The sequence below is a fragment of the Microcaecilia unicolor genome, chromosome 6, assembly GCF_901765095.1.
Source record: "Microcaecilia unicolor chromosome 6, aMicUni1.1, whole genome shotgun sequence".
Taxonomy (NCBI): domain Eukaryota; kingdom Metazoa; phylum Chordata; class Amphibia; order Gymnophiona; family Siphonopidae; genus Microcaecilia; species Microcaecilia unicolor.
In genome coordinates this window covers 251,111,942-251,129,582 of record NC_044036.1, presented here as the reverse complement: position 1 = coordinate 251,129,582, position 17,641 = coordinate 251,111,942, and the positions used below count along the sequence as shown (strand labels likewise).

Genomic DNA, 17,641 nt, shown 5'->3' with positions numbered 1-17,641 from the left:
GAAAAGGATCTGGGGAGAAGAGGGCGAGGTAAGCATGGTGCGGCGGGGCGCCCCCCAGAGGATGGCGCCTTCCTGCCATGCTTACCTCGCTTACCGTGTTGGCACGGCCCTGTGTGTTGCACATAGCTGGCACATATATGTTCTCCCCTGCATGTATTTTAGAAAAGGCTCTGCTTTGCCAGATAATTGCCTAAGATACTGCCATAATCTGACATGTCCCAACCTGGATGTCTCAATTCTGATTTCTGAAATCTATATAATCTGCCTTTACATGTGCTGGAGATAAATGCACCATGATGAAACTATCAAGTATCAGATTTACTGTAAAACAGAACAAGCATTTTTCACATGTGTACCTTTCCACGAATTACCAGTCACTTATCCCTTAATTTTCTACAGGTTGAATTTTGCTGGAAAAGTCCACACCAGTGGCGTACCTAGGGTAGTTGACACCCGGGGTCGGTCATTTTTTAACACCCACCCCCCCAAATCCAGTACTAGGCATACCGAGAATACAAAACATCAGGACCTATAGAGCGATTCTACCATACCATAAGCAGTAATTTCTACGAGTCATACAAGGAAAAGGAAAGCATCTTAAACACTACAGTGAGCACTAGAACATCAATTCACCTATTGTAAAACGAAACCAGACAGAATAATACAGATCGTCGATCCTGCACAGTCAATGCCAACTGAAAGCCATGTCTTTTTCACAAACACAGATACACCCTAATCCACTATAGAATAAGTAGTAATATTTAAACTTTCTATTTAGACGAAAATTAAACTGAACCCCCAAGATGCCAGACTCTGCATACAATGCAACACCACAGAAACAGAAAACGTCCCCTAGTACTGTGCAAAATATAAAGACAGCAGATGTAAATTTGAAAAAACTAACAAATACCAATCAGCACTTTACAAATTAACAAATAGAAATAAAACAAATAATATCATTTTATTGGACTAATACATTTAGCTTTCAGAGGCCAAAATCTCCTTCCTCAGGTCAATACAGTATAGTGCTGTTACATTATCCTATCCTGACCTGGGGAAGGGGGTTTTGTTCTCTGAAAGTTAAGTCAAAATGTATTAAAATTAGTCCAATAAAAAGATGACCTTATTTACATGTTCTATTTATAAACATTTATTAACACAGCTACAATACTATATCCTAAAGCAAAATAATTAAAATATATATTTACAGTTTGATGTCTCTGGTTTCTGCTTTCCTCATCTTCTTTTCACTGTCTTCCTTCCATCCAGCATGTCTTCGCTCACTCTCTGCCATCCAGTGTCTGCCCTCTCTACTGTCCCTTCCATCAGTGTCTGCCCTCCTCTCTGCCTTCCATCCACATCTGCACTCTATTTCTGCCCCTTCCATCCACCATCTGCCCCAGTCTGCCCTCTCTCTCTGCACCTTCCATCAACATCTGCCCTCTCTCTCTCCCTTCCATCCACATCTGCCCTCTATCTCTGCCCCTTCCATCCACCATTACCCCAGTCTGCCCTCTTTCTCTCTCCCCCTTCCACCCACCATCTGCCCTTTCTCTCTACCCCTTCAATCTGTCTGCCCTCCCTCTCCCATCCATCCAAGGTCTGCCCTCCCTCACGCTCCCCACTTCCATCCAGGGTCTGTCCCCTCTCTCTCTGCCCCCTCTTTTCAGCCCCCTTATTCCACCTGCCCCTAGTTCCAGCCCCAGCCCCACATCTCCCACCTGCCCCCCTTTTCAGCCCCACTATCCCACCAGTCCCCTGCCCTTTTCTCCCATCAGTCCCGAGCTTCAGCCCCAGCCAGTTCTCCCTGTCCCCTTTAAAGCCCCCAGTTTTAGCCCCTGCCCCGTTTCAGCCCCCAGTTCCAGTACTAGCCCCCTTATCCCAAATACCCTCCTTTTCAGCCCCCAGTTCCAGCCCCCTTCATCCACCACATGCCTTGCATCCCCCCTTTTCAGCCCCAGACCCATTCTCCCACCTGCCCCAGGCATGGACCCATTTTCCCTTCTGTCCCCTTGTCAGACCCCAGACCCCTTCTCCCATCTGAGCACTCCCCTCCCCAATCCCCTTCTCCTCTATGACCACCCCCACCCATCCCAATCTCCTTCTTACCTCTGAGCACCCTCACCCTCCCCAATCCCCTTCTCCCCTCTAAGCACCCTCCCCAATCCCATTCTCCCCTATTACCACCCTCCCCAATCCCCTTCTCCCCTCTGAGCTCCCCCACCCTTCCCAATCCCCTTCTCCCCTATGAGAACCCCACCCTCCCCAATCCCCTTCTCCCCTCTGAGCACCCTCCCCAATCCCCTTCTCCCCTATGACCACCCCCACCCTCCCCAATCCCCTTCTCCCCTATGACCACCCCACCCTCCCCAATCCCCTTCTTCCCTCTGAGCACCCTCACCAATCCCCTTCTCCCCTCTGAGCCCCCCCTCTCCCATCTGAGCCCACCTCCGTCGACAGCCCTGAGCCCTCTTCACCCTAAAGTCACCACCCTGCTTTTTTTTTTTAATCCGTGCAGCGAAGCAGGCAGCGCCTCGCGTCTGCCCTGCATGAACTGAAAAGAGAAAATCGCTTTGCTGGCGTCGGGCTTTCCCTCGCTTGTTGTCCCGCCCTCTTTTGAGGTAACTTCCTATTTTCTTGAGGGCGGGACAACAAGCGAGGGAAGGCCCGACGCCAGCAAAGCGATTTTCTCTTTTCAGTTCATGCAGGGCAGACGCAAGGCGCTGCCTGCATCGGCGATCGCTGCACGAATTTAAAAAAAAAAGCTGTCGGCTCTCGCGGAGCACCCCCCACCCGCTGACACCCGGGGCGGACCGCCCCCCCCGCCCCCACCTTGGTACGCCACTGGTCCACACACAGTTTAAAAATATAATCTATATTTGTTTCCTTCTCTGACCTAGAGAAGCTTTTGGGAATGCCTCCTCTTAATGTGGCTAAAAGTACATTCAATGTGGTACAATCTAACTCACATTGGGGGAGGACAATTTTCACAGAGCTTTTTCCACGTATAAATGGCTTTGAAAATTGCCCTCACAATAGATAGATAACTTGTTGAAACCACTGCTACAGGATGTTGCATAGTAGGTGTGTGCATGGCCAAGAACATCTAGTTTAAATTTTTTCCCTCAATTTTTAGGCATTTTTAATGTTGATTTATTCATTTTTGGTGCACACTGTATGTATGCAAGAACTTAAAAATGCATGTTTCCAATTGAATGTGTGTACAAACAATTTGCACCACTGGAAATTTTAGGCAACCCAATGAACTGAATGCACATTCACAAATTAACACCTCCATTCTGGAGGTAAAATGTGTACCTGGGATAAAAAGGAAACAGGTTTAGAAATGATAGAACAGTTATAAGCTGTTTCACATAAAAGGGTGTTACCACAGTTTCAATGCACCCCTATATTATGACTACTAGAGATAAGGGGATGATAGTGACCAGGAAATCCCACACATCTTATATCTGCATTTTATAAGAAGATCAAATTCTGAGCTAGCTGTGTCTTTGCTTGTGAGCACATTCTCACCTGAGTTTCAGCAGCCAAACGTGGCATCGATGCTGCTCTACCCTGGCTTTCAAGGTCAGGCTGGTGATCTCCACTGGAAATATTAGGACCCATTTCTTTCATTTCTACAGACTGAAGGTACCATAAAAATCAAAATGCAAGCAGTTAGCCGTGGACGAAACAAGCACAAACTAGAATCAGATTTGTTAAATAATAGTGTGAATGTTAACAATATAGAAGTCAATTGTCTGGCTTCTCTTGAAATCTAATCTAATCTAATACACAATTTATATACTGCACCTATCCCAACAGAAGGTTCCATGCAGTTTACAAATGCAAAAGCACATTAGAAAAGAAGAACAGCAAAAATACATCACGAAAATAAAAACATAAAATCATCAAAATTTATCAAACAAAAAAGTTTTCAACGTTTTGCGTAATCACATATAATCTAACTCTATCCGAATTGGACCAGGTAAATTATTCCACATGGTGATGGCCTGAAAAGAAAACCTAGAACCTAGCTGACTCTTAAACCATATATCCTTAAAAACCAGATATTTCAATTGTAAACTCTTACGAACTCAAACAGAATTGTAGAAAAAGTCAGAAAAGAGTTGAATTAAGAGTTCAGATGTGTTCCCATATATCACCTGAAAAACTACACATAATAAGCTTTGCAAACCTGTTCAGCTTCATAATTAAATAGTACAAGTTGACCATCACGTAAGGATATTGCTGTTGATTTTGGGTCCTCAAATAACAGAAAATAACTCCCTCTAGTTCTGATGCATGCAGCAGTGTTTTACAACTAGTGTGTCATGGTATACTGTTGTGCCTTCAGACTTTATCAAGCATCGCCCTGCCTGGAGCTCAGCTTCTCAGCTGGGCTCTGGTCCTCTCAGCAGTTCATAGCAGAGAGATGAGTAGTAGTTCTTAAAATGTGCATGAGAACCTTTTTGAGAGTATGGGTAGCCAGGTATTCACTCTGGAGCATGATAATCAACGGGAGGACACAGGTAAGCTGTGCCAGCTTTAAGCAGCTCCTGCGTTGATTCTTTCCAACCTCTGCCTTATTCCCAACCTCTCCCCATGCTCCACAGAGGTGCAGGGATAACTGGCCTACATCTAAATACTAATGTTAATAGACCTTGGGCTTGAAAGAGTTTAAGATCAGTGGGCTCCATGTCCGAGACTTTCACACTCCTAGGATTTGGAATCCTATTTTCTTATTTTTTTTTCACATGGCAAAGCTAATATATAAATCTCTGAATACACCATTGGATGGGAGTTAAATACATAAACAAAATTGAACTGGTTCCATTACCGGTGTCTCCTTTTGCCCTTCCATTAACCCACTGAACTGTGAAAGTTATCTCCATTGGAGACATGGAAGTATAACTGTTAATCAGAATTAACTAGATTATAGTGAATTAATGTACCTGAAAATATCTGATAATTTATTACTATACACAAAGAATTAAACAAATCATTTCACCTTACTGTGAACCTACCACTAGGGGTCAGAGGTGCCACTTTGAACCCAGGCGTATGCAACTGGAGATGGCTTCTGCCTACCTCTGGACACCAAGGAGACATCCTGGTAAAAGCCGAGAGGGTTCAGTGCATGTTCATCAGGATGTCAAAGGATTTGAGTATTGTGTGCCTTTTGTTGGGGGTAGGTAGGGGTGGGGGGTTAGGGAATGGAGGGAGGGAGTATGCCTCTTGTTGGAAGATTTGGGGCAGTTACCTTGATCCTCTCTCCACCAGCCCCCATTATCAACAGCAGTGAATACTTTGTGCCTGCTGTTCTGGTGAAGCCAGGGGCCTGCAATAATACAAATAGATAAGCTAACAATGTTTTAAAAAATGTTTTGTATTTTTTTTAAATTGCGGCACCTGTTGGACATCTCAGTAGATACTTGTGTATTTGGCCGCATCTTTCTCACTATATTATAAAAGGCTCCGCATCTGACAGAGCCTTTTGTAAAATACTATGAGAATGGAGCACAAAATGACCTAGATGTCTCAATTCTCTACTCTGTGACCTGTCTGAAATGGCCCTTTTAGGCAGATATAGGTCCTGAGTGACTCAGCAGCAGACTTTTGAAATGTGGCACCCTTTAGTTCTACCTAACATAACTATTTCTCAAGAGGGCACTTTAATCATGTCACAAAGATGGAGGATCTGAAAAAGAGTTCTTGAAAATTTCATAAAGTTCTCGCACATTTGGGGACTATGAACCATTGGTTTCTATTAGAATGCAAAAAGAAATCCCAGATGGGGAGATGGGAATGTTGTGTATTGGTCTAACCCAGAAGGACAACTCTTATGTTCTTAACAAGGTATGGTATATAAGTGTGTATGCACTTAGGCCATCCCTAGAGCTGGTGTAAACGCTTGCACCTAGGTTTCAGTGATACATACATAATATTCTGTATTCTGTAAATTATGCCTGAGTGATCCCCATCCATGTTCCATCCAGACCCCAACCATGGATATGCCCACCTTCAAACTATGTGCTATCAAAGATATGTGCATATTGACAGTAAAGCGCATAGGCACACTTTTGTCATGTATGCACACATGCACGGGTAATGTTACACCCCCTGGTGGTGGAATAATGAAATTTTTCCGCCACTAGGGGCTTACACTATTCTAAACATTTATGTGGTAACTGGAACTTAATTGTTAGCACCTATTTTATACAATTACTTTGTAAATAACCCCCAAAATTTTTCTATGGAGACAAACCCCATCAAAACCTGAACAGAGAAGAACAAGAGGAAAATTACAGGAACTCAGTGAAAATTAAGGGCTAGCACATTGTTTTTGTTTGTTTGTTTTTTTTTTCTGAAAAGGAGAAATTAGACCTTACCTGCTAATTTGCTTTCCTTTAGTCCCTCCAGACCAGCCTAGACGGATGGGTTATGAACTCTTATCAGCAGGTGGGTGGAGACTGAGAACTACAGAATTCTGGTGGAGCCTATAAATTAGCTATGCAGTCCCTTCCAGAATTAGTATGAATGTAACAAGCAGAAAGAACTAACAAATAGAATAAGAACCAACAAATCTCCCCTAACTTTTCTCTCCCATGGCTTCAAAATCCCACATGATGTGCAGGAACACTGTGCTGCAAAGGAAGTATCAGCCTCAAACAGCAAGAGCGGTCACAGAGAATCTAATGTTGCAAATGAGCTATACAATGCCCTTGGTTCCTTTTCTACTCTCCACGAAGACAGCTCCTGTTATCACTTAAAGGGGGGGGGGGGGTCATAACAAAAAAACACTTCCATCCAAAAGGCAACAACCCCTCAGGAAGTACACCAAAACAAATCCCCATGCAGATAACAACTGAAAATACAGAAAGCCAAATCATAACAATCTGGGCGGGTTCTAGGTTGGTCTGGTAGGACTAAAGGAAAGCAAATTAGAAGGTAAGGTCTAATTTCTCCTTCCTTAACATCCCTCCAGACCAGCCTAGATGAATGGGAAGTACCAAAGCAGTGAGAATCAAGGGTGGGACCCTCAGAACTCCAACTCTAATATCCGAGCCCCAAAAGCAGTGTCCTGACGATCACAAACATCTACACAGTAGTGCATAGCAAAGGAATGCAAAAAGGACCAGCCCGCCACTCTACAAAGCTCCTGCAGCATTACTAAAGTGCACATCACCCCCAAACCTGCCTACCCTGTCACCAAGAAGGTAAGATGAAGCAATGGCTTCCTTAATGCAACACACTATGCTAGCCTGAAACGCTGCCAGGTCCTTTCTCCAAACAGCTAACATAACAAACTGACTATTCTGACCAAGGAACAAAACTGGTTCTCCAGGCCAGTTCCCTACCTGAGGGAACCTGACCAAGGAACAAAACTGGCTCTCCAAGTCACTTCTGTACCTAAGAGAACCAGACTGAGGCACAAAACTAGCCCTCCAGGCCACTTTCCTACCTGAGGGTTACTGACTCAGCACACAACTGGCCCTCCAGGCCACTTCACTTCCTGAGGGAACATGACCGAGGTACAAAAAAATGGCTCCTCCAGGCCACTTCCCTACTGCAGGGAACAGGACCGAGGCACAAAAGAGTCGGAAGTCTCTTCAGTACTAACACTCCAGGACAAGGCCGCCGAGAGCCTGAGCTGAGCCCGGAGAAAGGCCACCCACAGGCCCCCATCCCCAGCCCAATCGCCACTGCTGTCGCCTCCCTCTCCTGCTCCCAGGCCACCGACACCGCAGTCCCCCGTCTCCACCTGCCTACCATCAGCTCCCTCAGCAGCCCCCTTCTGTCTGCCACCGGGCCCCTTGCATTAAAAAAAATCTCTAAATCGGCAGTGCAGCAACAGCAAGCAGTGCTTCGCGTTACGTCTGTGCGAAAGCAGCAGATCGCCTTGGGCCTTCCCTCACTGTGTCCCGCCCTCACGGAAATAGGAAGTTACATCAGATGAGGGCGGGACACAGTGAGGGAAGGTCCGAGGTGATCTGCCGCTTTCACACAGATGCAAGGCACTGCGTTGCTGATTTATGCCGGAGAGCAATATGACAAAAGTGCAGCGTTCACATAAATGTGAGACGTAGAGGCCATCTGTATTATGAATCTCTACTCAAGGTACTGCATCTTCTACAATGAGAAAAGCCACTGAGTCTATAAAGAGACGTTTTGCTATAGCCTTGAGGGCAAAGGTGACTCAGAAAGAATCAACCTAGGCAGGGCAGAATGAAAAAGAAAAACTCTTGCTCAAAAAGGCAGTTGCCTATCAAAAGTGACAGTAATGTAAACTGAAAACACCTATGAAGAAATCCCAGCTGCTCTCTAAAAACGAAAACAAATATTTCTAACCCATAACAAGGCTACAGGTAGCTGAAGGGAAAAGAATGGAAATCTAGCTAGTACTAGAAGATATATAGTTGGAACCGTTAGGCTAAGGGAGTTGAGAAGAGAGGACAATGGCCCAGAGAGTACAAAGAGGCTGAGACGTGAAGCTCAGCTTAACCTTACATGAGAGGTTCTAATGGGACCAAAATGTTAAAGCACAGTGAGGTTGTGAAATTAAGATCTGGTGAGTTTATGCATACAAAGACAGAACAGACAATGAGGGTACATAAGAACATAAGAGTAGCCATACTGGGTCAGACCAATGGTCCATCTAGCCCTAGGTCCAACAGTGGCCAAGCCAGGTCAAGTACCTGGCAGAAACCCAAATCATGGCAAGATTCCATGCTACAAATCCCAGGGCAAGCAGTTCCTTCCCCATATCTGTCTCAATAGCAGACTATGGACTTTTCCTCCAGGAACTTGTCCAAACTTTTTAAAACCCAGATACACTAACCGCTGTTACTGCATCCTCCGGCAAAGAATTCCAGAGCTTAACTATTCGTTGAGTGAAAAAAATATTCACTCCTATTTGTTTTATAAGTATTTCCATGTAACTTCCTTGAGTGTCCCGTAGTCTTTGTACTTTTGGAATGAGTAAAAAATTGATTTACTTCTACTTGTTCTACATCACTCAGGATTTTGTAGACCTCAATCATATCTCCCCTCATCTGTGTCTTTTCCAAGCTGAAGAGCCCTAACCTCTTTAGCCTTTCCTCAAATGAGAGGAGTTCCATCCCCTTTATCATTTTGGTCGCTCTTCTTTGAACCTTTTCTAATGCCGCTATATATTTTTTGAGATATGGTGACCAGTACTGAACGCAATACTACTACTACTACTACTACTATTTAGCATTTCTATAGCGCTACAAGGCGTACGCAGCGCTGCACAAACATAGAAGAAAGACAGTCCCTGCTCAAAGAGCTTACAATCTAATACTCAAGGTGCAGTCACACCACAGAGCAATACAGAGGCATTAGAGTATTTTTGGTCTTATTCAACATCCCTTTCCTAATAATTCCTAGCATCCTATTTGCTTTTTTGGCCACCTCCGCACAGTGAGCAGAAGATTTCAGCGTATTATCTACAACGACACCTAGATCTTTTCCTTGAGCGCTGACCCCCAAGATGGACCCTAGCATCAGGTAACTATGATTCGGATTATTCTTTCCAACGTGCACCACCTTGCATTTGTCCACATTAAATTTCATCTGCTATTTCGATGCCCAGTCTTCCAATTTCCTTTCTGCAATATTTCACAGTCTGCACATGTTTTAACAATCTTGAATAATTTTGTGTCATCTGCAAATTTAATCACCTCAATCGCTGTTCCAATTTCCATATCATTTATAAACATGTTAAATAGCACCGATCCCAGTACTGATCCCTACGGCACACCACTGTTCACCCTCCTCCACTGAAATGACCATTTAAACCTACCCTCTGTTTTCTGTCCAATAACCAATTTCTAATCCACACCAGAACCTTGTGTCACATCCCTTGCTCCCTCAGTCCGCTCCTCCCCTGAAAGCAAGCCTCAGGAAGAAGACTCCGCGGTCATGGGTGGCTTACCTGGTTCCTGCCCCGGTGGCCGGCCCTCTCGATCGCGGAAGGAGCCGGGCAGGAATCCCTCGCGGCGATGGCCGGCCTTTTCCGGGACCGCGGCTAAGGGCCGGGAGTCCTCGCGGCAATGGCCGGCCTTTCCGGACCCACGGCTCAGGGCTGGGATCCGTCACGGCGATGGCCGGCTTTTCCACGTCTGTGTCCGTAGGCCGACGATCGGCTCCCGTGCTCTCCATCGCCGGCTATGGGATCCACGCGGGTACAGGCAGGGAATATGGCGCCGAGACGCGTGGGGCCAGCGTCTTCTCCACATCCGGAGCGCGGGAACCAGAAACTCCGCTCTGAAAGAACCAGATTGGAACGGGGGAGCTAAGGCTCCGCCTGAGGATCGGGGTTGAACCAATCAGAGGGATTTCTCGAGTGATGTTGTGCGGAAGGGCCGCCCCTGTCAGCTGGGGCTCGGCTGCTGATAGCTGACGGTATTTAAAGGGCAGGTTCCTGGCAGGACGTTGCTTCGGCTTCTGTTTCCAGCGGTCCTAGCCTGCGTGTGTAGTCTTTTGACTTCGTTGCTTGTTTCCCTGACGTTCCAGTGTGACTTTCTGCCTTGACCACTTGTCTGTTCCTGGACTACTCCGCTTGCCGCCTGCCTTGACCACTTGCCTGTTCCTGGACTACTCTACTTGCCGTCTGCCTCAACCACTTGCCGGTTCCTGGACTACTCTACTCTCATCTGCCCTGATCCGCTGCCTGTCTGCTGTTCGTGATTCTGGTCCCTCAGTGCCTGGTCAGTCCATCAACCCCCCCGGTTCCAGAAGTCCCGCTGGCCGCCTGCAGCTGGGGGCTCAACCCCCGGTGAACGGTGGTTGCCGCGGGTGAAGACTAGGGGTTGCGCGGCTGTCCTAGGGGGAACGTCCGTTCCCTGTGGACCTAAAGGGCTCACAAGGTCATTAGACAAGACACCTTGCGTCCTATCCCATGACTCTTTAATTTTCTCAGGAGTCTCTCACGAGGAACTTTATCAAAACCTTTCTGGAAATCTAGATATACTACTGGCTCACCTTTAGGCACATGTTTATTCACGTCTTCAAAGAAAAGAAGCAAATTGGTGAGGCAAAACTTCCCTCAGCTGAAACCATGCTCTGTCCCATTAAACCATTTTTGCCTATGTGTTCCGTAATTTTATTCTTTATAATAGTTTCCACTATACTGCCCAGCATTGACGTCAGATTTACCAGTCTGTAATTTCCTGGACCCCCCCTAGAACCCTTAAAAAATTTGCATCACATTGGCTGTGCTCCAATCTTCAGGTACTACAGACAATTTCAATGAAGGGTTACATATTACCAGTGCTTTTTTTGTAGAAAAAAAGGTGCCGGTACTCATTATGGGCGGGGTCACCACATATGGCTCCACCCCTATGATAGCCACACCCACATTAACCACACCCCCTATACCAGCCATGGCGCATATAAACAGACATCATTGAAAATATTATAGTACTATAGGAGAAAAAAATAACGTGATTTTTTTCATTATAAATAATCTCTGTAAGCTCTTACAGCTCCAGTATACCCAGTGCAAAATAAGACAGCCAATGTAAATTCTCAAATTGGACATAATTACAAACACTAAAATGAAAATAAAATGATTTTTTTCTACCTTTGTTGTCTGGTGACTGTTTTTCTTTCCATATTGGTCCCATTCTGTGATTCTGCTTTCTTTTCTTTTCGCTTAACTCTTCTGTGCCATTTGTCATTTTTGTCTCCTTTTTCTTTGCTTTCTTCAATATTTTCAGGCTCTCTCTCTGTCCAGATTTAATTCATTCTTACTATCCATTCTTTAATGTCCTTCATCTACCTGTGGCTTTTCATCTTTTCCTCACCCTTGTTCTCCCCATGCCCCTTCCTCTTATTCTCCAGTCTTTCTCTATTCCCCTTTTCCATCCAGCAGCTCTGCTTTCTCTCCCCATCCTTCCAGTGTCTCCCCTATTTCTTTCTGCATTCTTCCATCCAGCATCTTCCCTCTCTCTCTCCCCATCCTTCCATCTGTTTTCCCCCTCTCTCTCCCCATCCTTCCATCTGTTTTCCCTCTCTCTTTCCCCAATCCTTCCATCTGTTTTTCCCTCTCTCCCCAATCCTTCCATCTGTTTTCCCTCTCTCTCCCCAATCCTTCCATCTGTTTTCCCTCTCTCTCTATCCCCATCCTTCCATCTGTTTTCCCCTCTCCCCAATCCTTCCATCTGTTTTTCCCTCTCTCTCCCCATCCTTCCATCTGTTTTTCCCTCTCTCTCCCCAATCCTTCCCTGTTGTTTTCCCTCTTTCTCTCTCTCCCCAATCCTTCCCTCTGTTGTTTTCCCTCTCTCTCTCTCTCTCTCCCCAATCCTTCCCTCTGTTGTTTTCCCTTTCTCTCTCTCCCCAATCCTTCACTCTGTTGTTTTCCCTCTCTCTCCCCAATCCTTCCCTCTGTTGTTTTCCCTCTTTCTCTCTTTCCCCAATCCTTCCCTCTGTTGGTTTCCCTCTCTCCCCAATCCTTCCCTCTGTTGGTTTCCCTCTTTCTCTCTCTCCCCCAATCCTTCCCTCTGTTGGTTTCCCTCTTCTCTCTCTCCCCAATCCTTCCCTCTGTTGTTTTCCCTCTCTCTCTCTCTCCCCAATCCTTCCCTCTGTTGTTTTCCCTCTCTCTCTCTCTCTCTCTCTCTCTCTCCCCAATCCTTCCCTCTGTTGTTTTCTCTCTTTCCCCAATCCTTCCCTCTGTTGGTTTCCCTCTTTCTCTCTCTCCCCAATCCTTCCCTCTGTTGGATTCCCTCTCCCTGCCAAGTTTGGCGCGAAGACGCGACGCACGCGGCACCAGCCCCTATTTCCGGCCGCTGCTGCTTCTCCTGTTGTTGAGCAGCAGCGGCCGCTACACAAAGAAAAAGAAGATTAAAAAAAAATTGAAACCTGGCTGAAACGCAGCACCCCGGCACTGTAGACAGCCATTAGGCATTGGCTGTTGCCCCGCAACCGCTCCTCCTCTTGCCTCTATGTCACTGCCCCTGGAGGAAGACCCCGGAGGAGCGCAGTGACGTAGAGGCAAGAGGAGGAGCGGCTGCGGGGCAACAGCCAATGCCTAATGGCTGTCTACAGTGCCGGGGTGCCGCGTTTCAGCCAGGTTTCAATTTTTTAAAAAATCTTTTTCTTTGTGTAGCAGCCGCTGCTGCTCAACAGGAGAAGCAGCAGCGGCCGGAAATGGGGGCTGGCACTGCGTGCGGGACATGGACTCACGGGGCGGGGGGAGCAAAAAAAAAAGGTGCCGGTACGCTGTACCGTTGCGTACCGGCACAAAAAAAGCACTGCATATTACTAACAACAGATCAACAATTTCATGCTTGAGTTCTTTAAGTATCCTTGGATGTATGCCGTCTGATCCAGGTGATTTACTACTTTTTAAATTTGTCAGTTTGGCTCAGTACATCTTTCAGGTTTACCGAGATTTCTTTCAGCTCCTCCGCATCATCACCTTTGAAAACCATTTTCGGTACAGGCAGATCTCTTATATCTTCTTCCGTAAAGACTGAAGCAAAAATTCATTCAGTTTCTCCACTATGGCCTTGTCCTCCCTGAGCGCCCCCTATTGCTCTTTCATGTTCTAACGGTCCCACAGATTCCCTCGCAGGCCTTTTGCTTCTGATGTAGTTACTGTGAGTTTTAGCCTCTGTGGCAAGTTTATTTTCTTATTCTCTTTTAGCCTTCTTTATCAATGCTTTCCATCTGACTTGCCAGTGCTTATGTTGTTTCTTATTTTCTTCATTTGGGTCTTTTTTCCATTCTTTAAAGGAAAATCTTTTGGCTGTAATTTACCTCACCTTTTAACCATGATGGCTGTCGTTTTTTGATCTTTCCACCTTTGCGAATATATGGAATGCATCTGGTCTGGGCTCCCAAGATGGTATTTTTGAATAACGTCTGCACCTGATTTAGTGTCCTAACCTTAGCAGCCAATCCTTTTAGCTTCCTTTTAACCATTTTCCTCATTTTATTATAGTCACCCTTTCGAAAATTAAATGCGGCTACAGTAGATTTCCTTTGTGGTTCATCCCAGAGAGTAGCTCAAACTTCATCATGTTATGATCACTGTTTCCCAGGGGACCCAACACCACTACCTCTCGCACTATACCTTGCACGCTACCAAAGACCAGATCCAAAATGACTCCCCCTCTTGCCGGTTCCTGGACCAGTTGCTCCAAGAAGCAGTCATTTATTACATTTAGAAATTTCCTTTGCACTCCGTGATGTAACATTTATCCAGTCAATATTGGGGTAAATGAAATCAAATTATACAGAATCTGTAGAACTCAATATCAACCATTCAAAAAAATTACTTCTACAATTTCCTCACCTCTCATTTTTGTATCTTTGAAAGGTCTTGTTTTTTGTTTCATGAATAGTGCATAATTCAGTAGAGTTTTTTTCAGACTGATGATTAAAAGGAGCCCTCTTTTTCTATGAAGGTGTATCTTTCAAACTGAGGTGTCTCTGATTTATACTGAGGTCTTTTTTCTCCACTATTTGTTTCATTAAATGATATAAGACGCACCTTCAGATACAGTAGACTAAATTGTAGAAGTAATTTTTTGAATGGTTAGTAATTGAAATCACCCTTTATTATAGCGTTGCCCAATTTGCCAGCTTTCCTAATCTCTGTAAGCATTTCTTCGTCTGTCTGTTTGTTCTGTCTTGGCGGACAGTAGTACAGCCCTGCAAGAATACTCCTTCCCTTCATACATGGAATTTCTATCAATAATGATTCTACGCTGCTATCTGTTTCATGTGGAATGTTTATTTTATTTGACTCAATTCCCCCTTTAACATATAGTACACCCTCCCCCCTCCAATTTGATCCTGTCATTACAATTTGTACCCTGTTAACATACATGCATATTTTCAAAGCACTTAGCCTTCCAAAGTTCCATAGAAACCTTCCAGCACCCTTTCTGTGAAAGAGTGGTTCCTTAGATTCCTCCTAAGCATATTTCCTTTTATCTTCATCCTATTCCAGAGTTTTCCTTCATTTGAAAAAGGCTCACCTCATGTACATTAACGCCACTGAGATATTTAAACATCTCTATCATATCCCCTCTCTCTCGCCTCTCTTCCATTGTATACATGTCGAGATTTATAAGCCTGTTCCTATACGCTTTATGGCAGAGATCTCTTACCAATTTTGTAGCTGCCCTCTGGACTGACTCCATCCTGTTTATATCTTTCTGTAGGTGCAATCTCCACAATTGTATGCAGTACTCCAAATGGGTTCTCACCAGAGACTTATACAAGGGCACTATCACCTCTTTTCTCCTGCTGGTCATCCCTCTCTTTATACACCCAAGTATCCCATCTGGCTTTTCTACCTGTTTAGCCACCTTAAGGTCATCAAACATAATCACCCCCAAATCCCACTCTTCTTTCATACGCAGAAGTACTTCACCCCCTATACTGTACCATTCCCTTGGAATCTTGTAGGTAAGCCTTCATTGCAATGCAATGGCCAGGGGGTGGAACTGGCAATCTCATCCCATTCAGGATCTGCCATCAACCGTCACACTTGCAGTGGCCCCATAAGCATTTCACAGCTTGCTCATTGTGGGCAGCAGAGACTTGAAAGAGAGAATGCCCAGGACTCAAACAATAACAACCCTACCTATAATGAGGCAGCACCCTGAAATACCAATATACTTTCTACTGAAATTACAGAACAAGTCAGACTTCTACAGATCCCTACACAGAAAATAAAAACTAGCAGAGTAGCACACGTTGGTGATATGCACAAAACACACAGACAGACCCTCAACAAATATGAAACAAGAGACCCCGCATCAGTAATAGAGATCTGTAAGATATCAGAGAAGTACATTTGCCAATATTGACATATTCTAATTAATACATTCTGAATAAATATTGTTCTCTTTTTTTTACAACTCTGTTGTCTTGCTTTGGTCCCAGTGTCTCTTTTTTGCTTTTCTCTTATCAGGGTCCCCTGTCCGTTTCACATTTCATCTCTCCGTGTCCACCATCCATCTTCTCTATATGTCTCTAATGCATCCTGTCCAGTATTTTCCCTCTTCATCCTCCCCCAGTGTTCACCATATGCTTTCTCCGTGTCCCTATTCCTCTCTTTGTGTCCAGCTCTCTCCATGCCTAAGATCTTTTTTCTATACTTGTCCCATCCCAGTTTATTCCCTCTCTTCCCCTCCCCCCCCCAACCTTGGGCCTGCATCTCTCCTTCTCTCTCCCCTGCCTCCCCCTCCCCCTGTTTGGCATCTCTCCCTCTCTCTTCCCTGTTCCTGTTTCTCTCTCTCTCTCTTCCTCCCTCTACCCCTCCCTTCCAGAATCCAGCACCTCTCCTCCTTTCTTCTCCCTCTCCACCCTGGTCCAGTATCTCCACCCCTTTCACACCACCCCTGCCATCTCTTTCCCCCTCCCCTCCTGCAAGAAAGGTATTTCTTCTTCTGCCCTCCCCCCCATGGGTCTGGGTTTTCCCCCCTCTCTCCCCTTCCACTTGTGTAGTATCTCTCCCTCTCCATCCCCCCCCTCCCGCACCCCAGACTGCCATCACTCTCTCCCCTCATGTCTGGCATCCCTCCTTCTCCTGCTCACCTCCAAAAGCAGTGAGTCACTGGCATCCAGAAAGTCACACTACTTCCTGCTTTCCTGGACTTCTGTCTGCTGATGTCCTGCCCACAAGTTGCATGAAAGGAGGCAGGACAGAAATGGCTTTTCTGATGCCGGTTTTAATGCTCTGCCAGCAGCCAGCCTGGCCATTTAAAAACTGGCTAGTTGGCAATCCTACTTACCACAGCCAAAGGAGAGGGAGCTTTGGGTGATTTTGACCTTTGCTGTTAACAATCAAATCTGCCACAAAAAAAAAGGAAAACAAACTGCCTGATGCATGAAAGAGGGCAGAGGCACATACTCTCACAATGGCAGAGTACTGACATGGGGGGGGGGGGGGGGGGGAGCAAAAATGCAAGAACATAGCACAAACTCACCAGGCTGTCTTCTAAAGGAGGCTTCAATGATCTGGGTGGGGGCAAGATAGGGAACTCAGAGACATCGGAGATGTATGTAAATATAGAGAAGAAAAGAAGCCTTTACCTTATCCCCCCCCCCCTTTCCTGGGAAGGGGGCATCTTGCAGAGAGCAGGGAGACACAGAGGACAAGCTGAGTGCCAGCAACAATGCTAGCACCTTTTGTTAGAATGCTTAAAGTGTTTAGAATGCTCCAGCACTGCTATAAAACAAAGAACCCAGGTGTCCATAAATGCTAGATGTGTGTTTATAAAGTTTCAACAGTTTGTAACTGTGAGAGAAGGGCAGACTTGTTACAGAACTCCCGATTGGCTGTCTGAGAGCACAGTACAAGGCTCCTGATTTGCTGTTTGAGAACTGGAAGTAGAGGAGGGGTAGGGTTACCATACGTCCGGATTTCCACGGACATGTCCTCTTTTTGAGGGCATGTCTGGGGCATCCGGCGGATTTTGCCCACGCCCACGTTTGTCCGGATTTCTGGACAAACGTGGGCGCGGGTGCGGGCAGGCACGTGCGTGCGGTGGGCGTGTGGGCGGGCGATCGGCGCCGTGGGTCTGGTGACCTGGTCTCCCGTCCCCTCCCCTTCCTTACCATGTTCCCTGGTGGTCTAGTGACGTCTTCGGGGCAGGAA

General features: G+C 45.8%; 1 protein-coding gene across 1 annotated transcript in view; it reads right to left on the bottom strand.

The window, feature by feature from the left end:
- CACNA1B (calcium voltage-gated channel subunit alpha1 B) overlaps positions 1 to 17,641 on the bottom strand; it is a 1,447,778-nt gene that overhangs the window by 68,110 nt on the left and 1,362,027 nt on the right. Inside the window, exons 45-47 of the mRNA XM_030207102.1 lie at positions 13,674 to 13,699; positions 4,405 to 4,411; positions 3,535 to 3,607 (exon numbers count right to left, since the gene is read on the bottom strand). Coding sequence (XP_030062962.1) covers positions 3,535 to 3,607; positions 4,405 to 4,411; positions 13,674 to 13,699 — 106 coding nt within the window. The remainder of the gene's footprint in view (positions 1 to 3,534; positions 3,608 to 4,404; positions 4,412 to 13,673; positions 13,700 to 17,641) is intronic.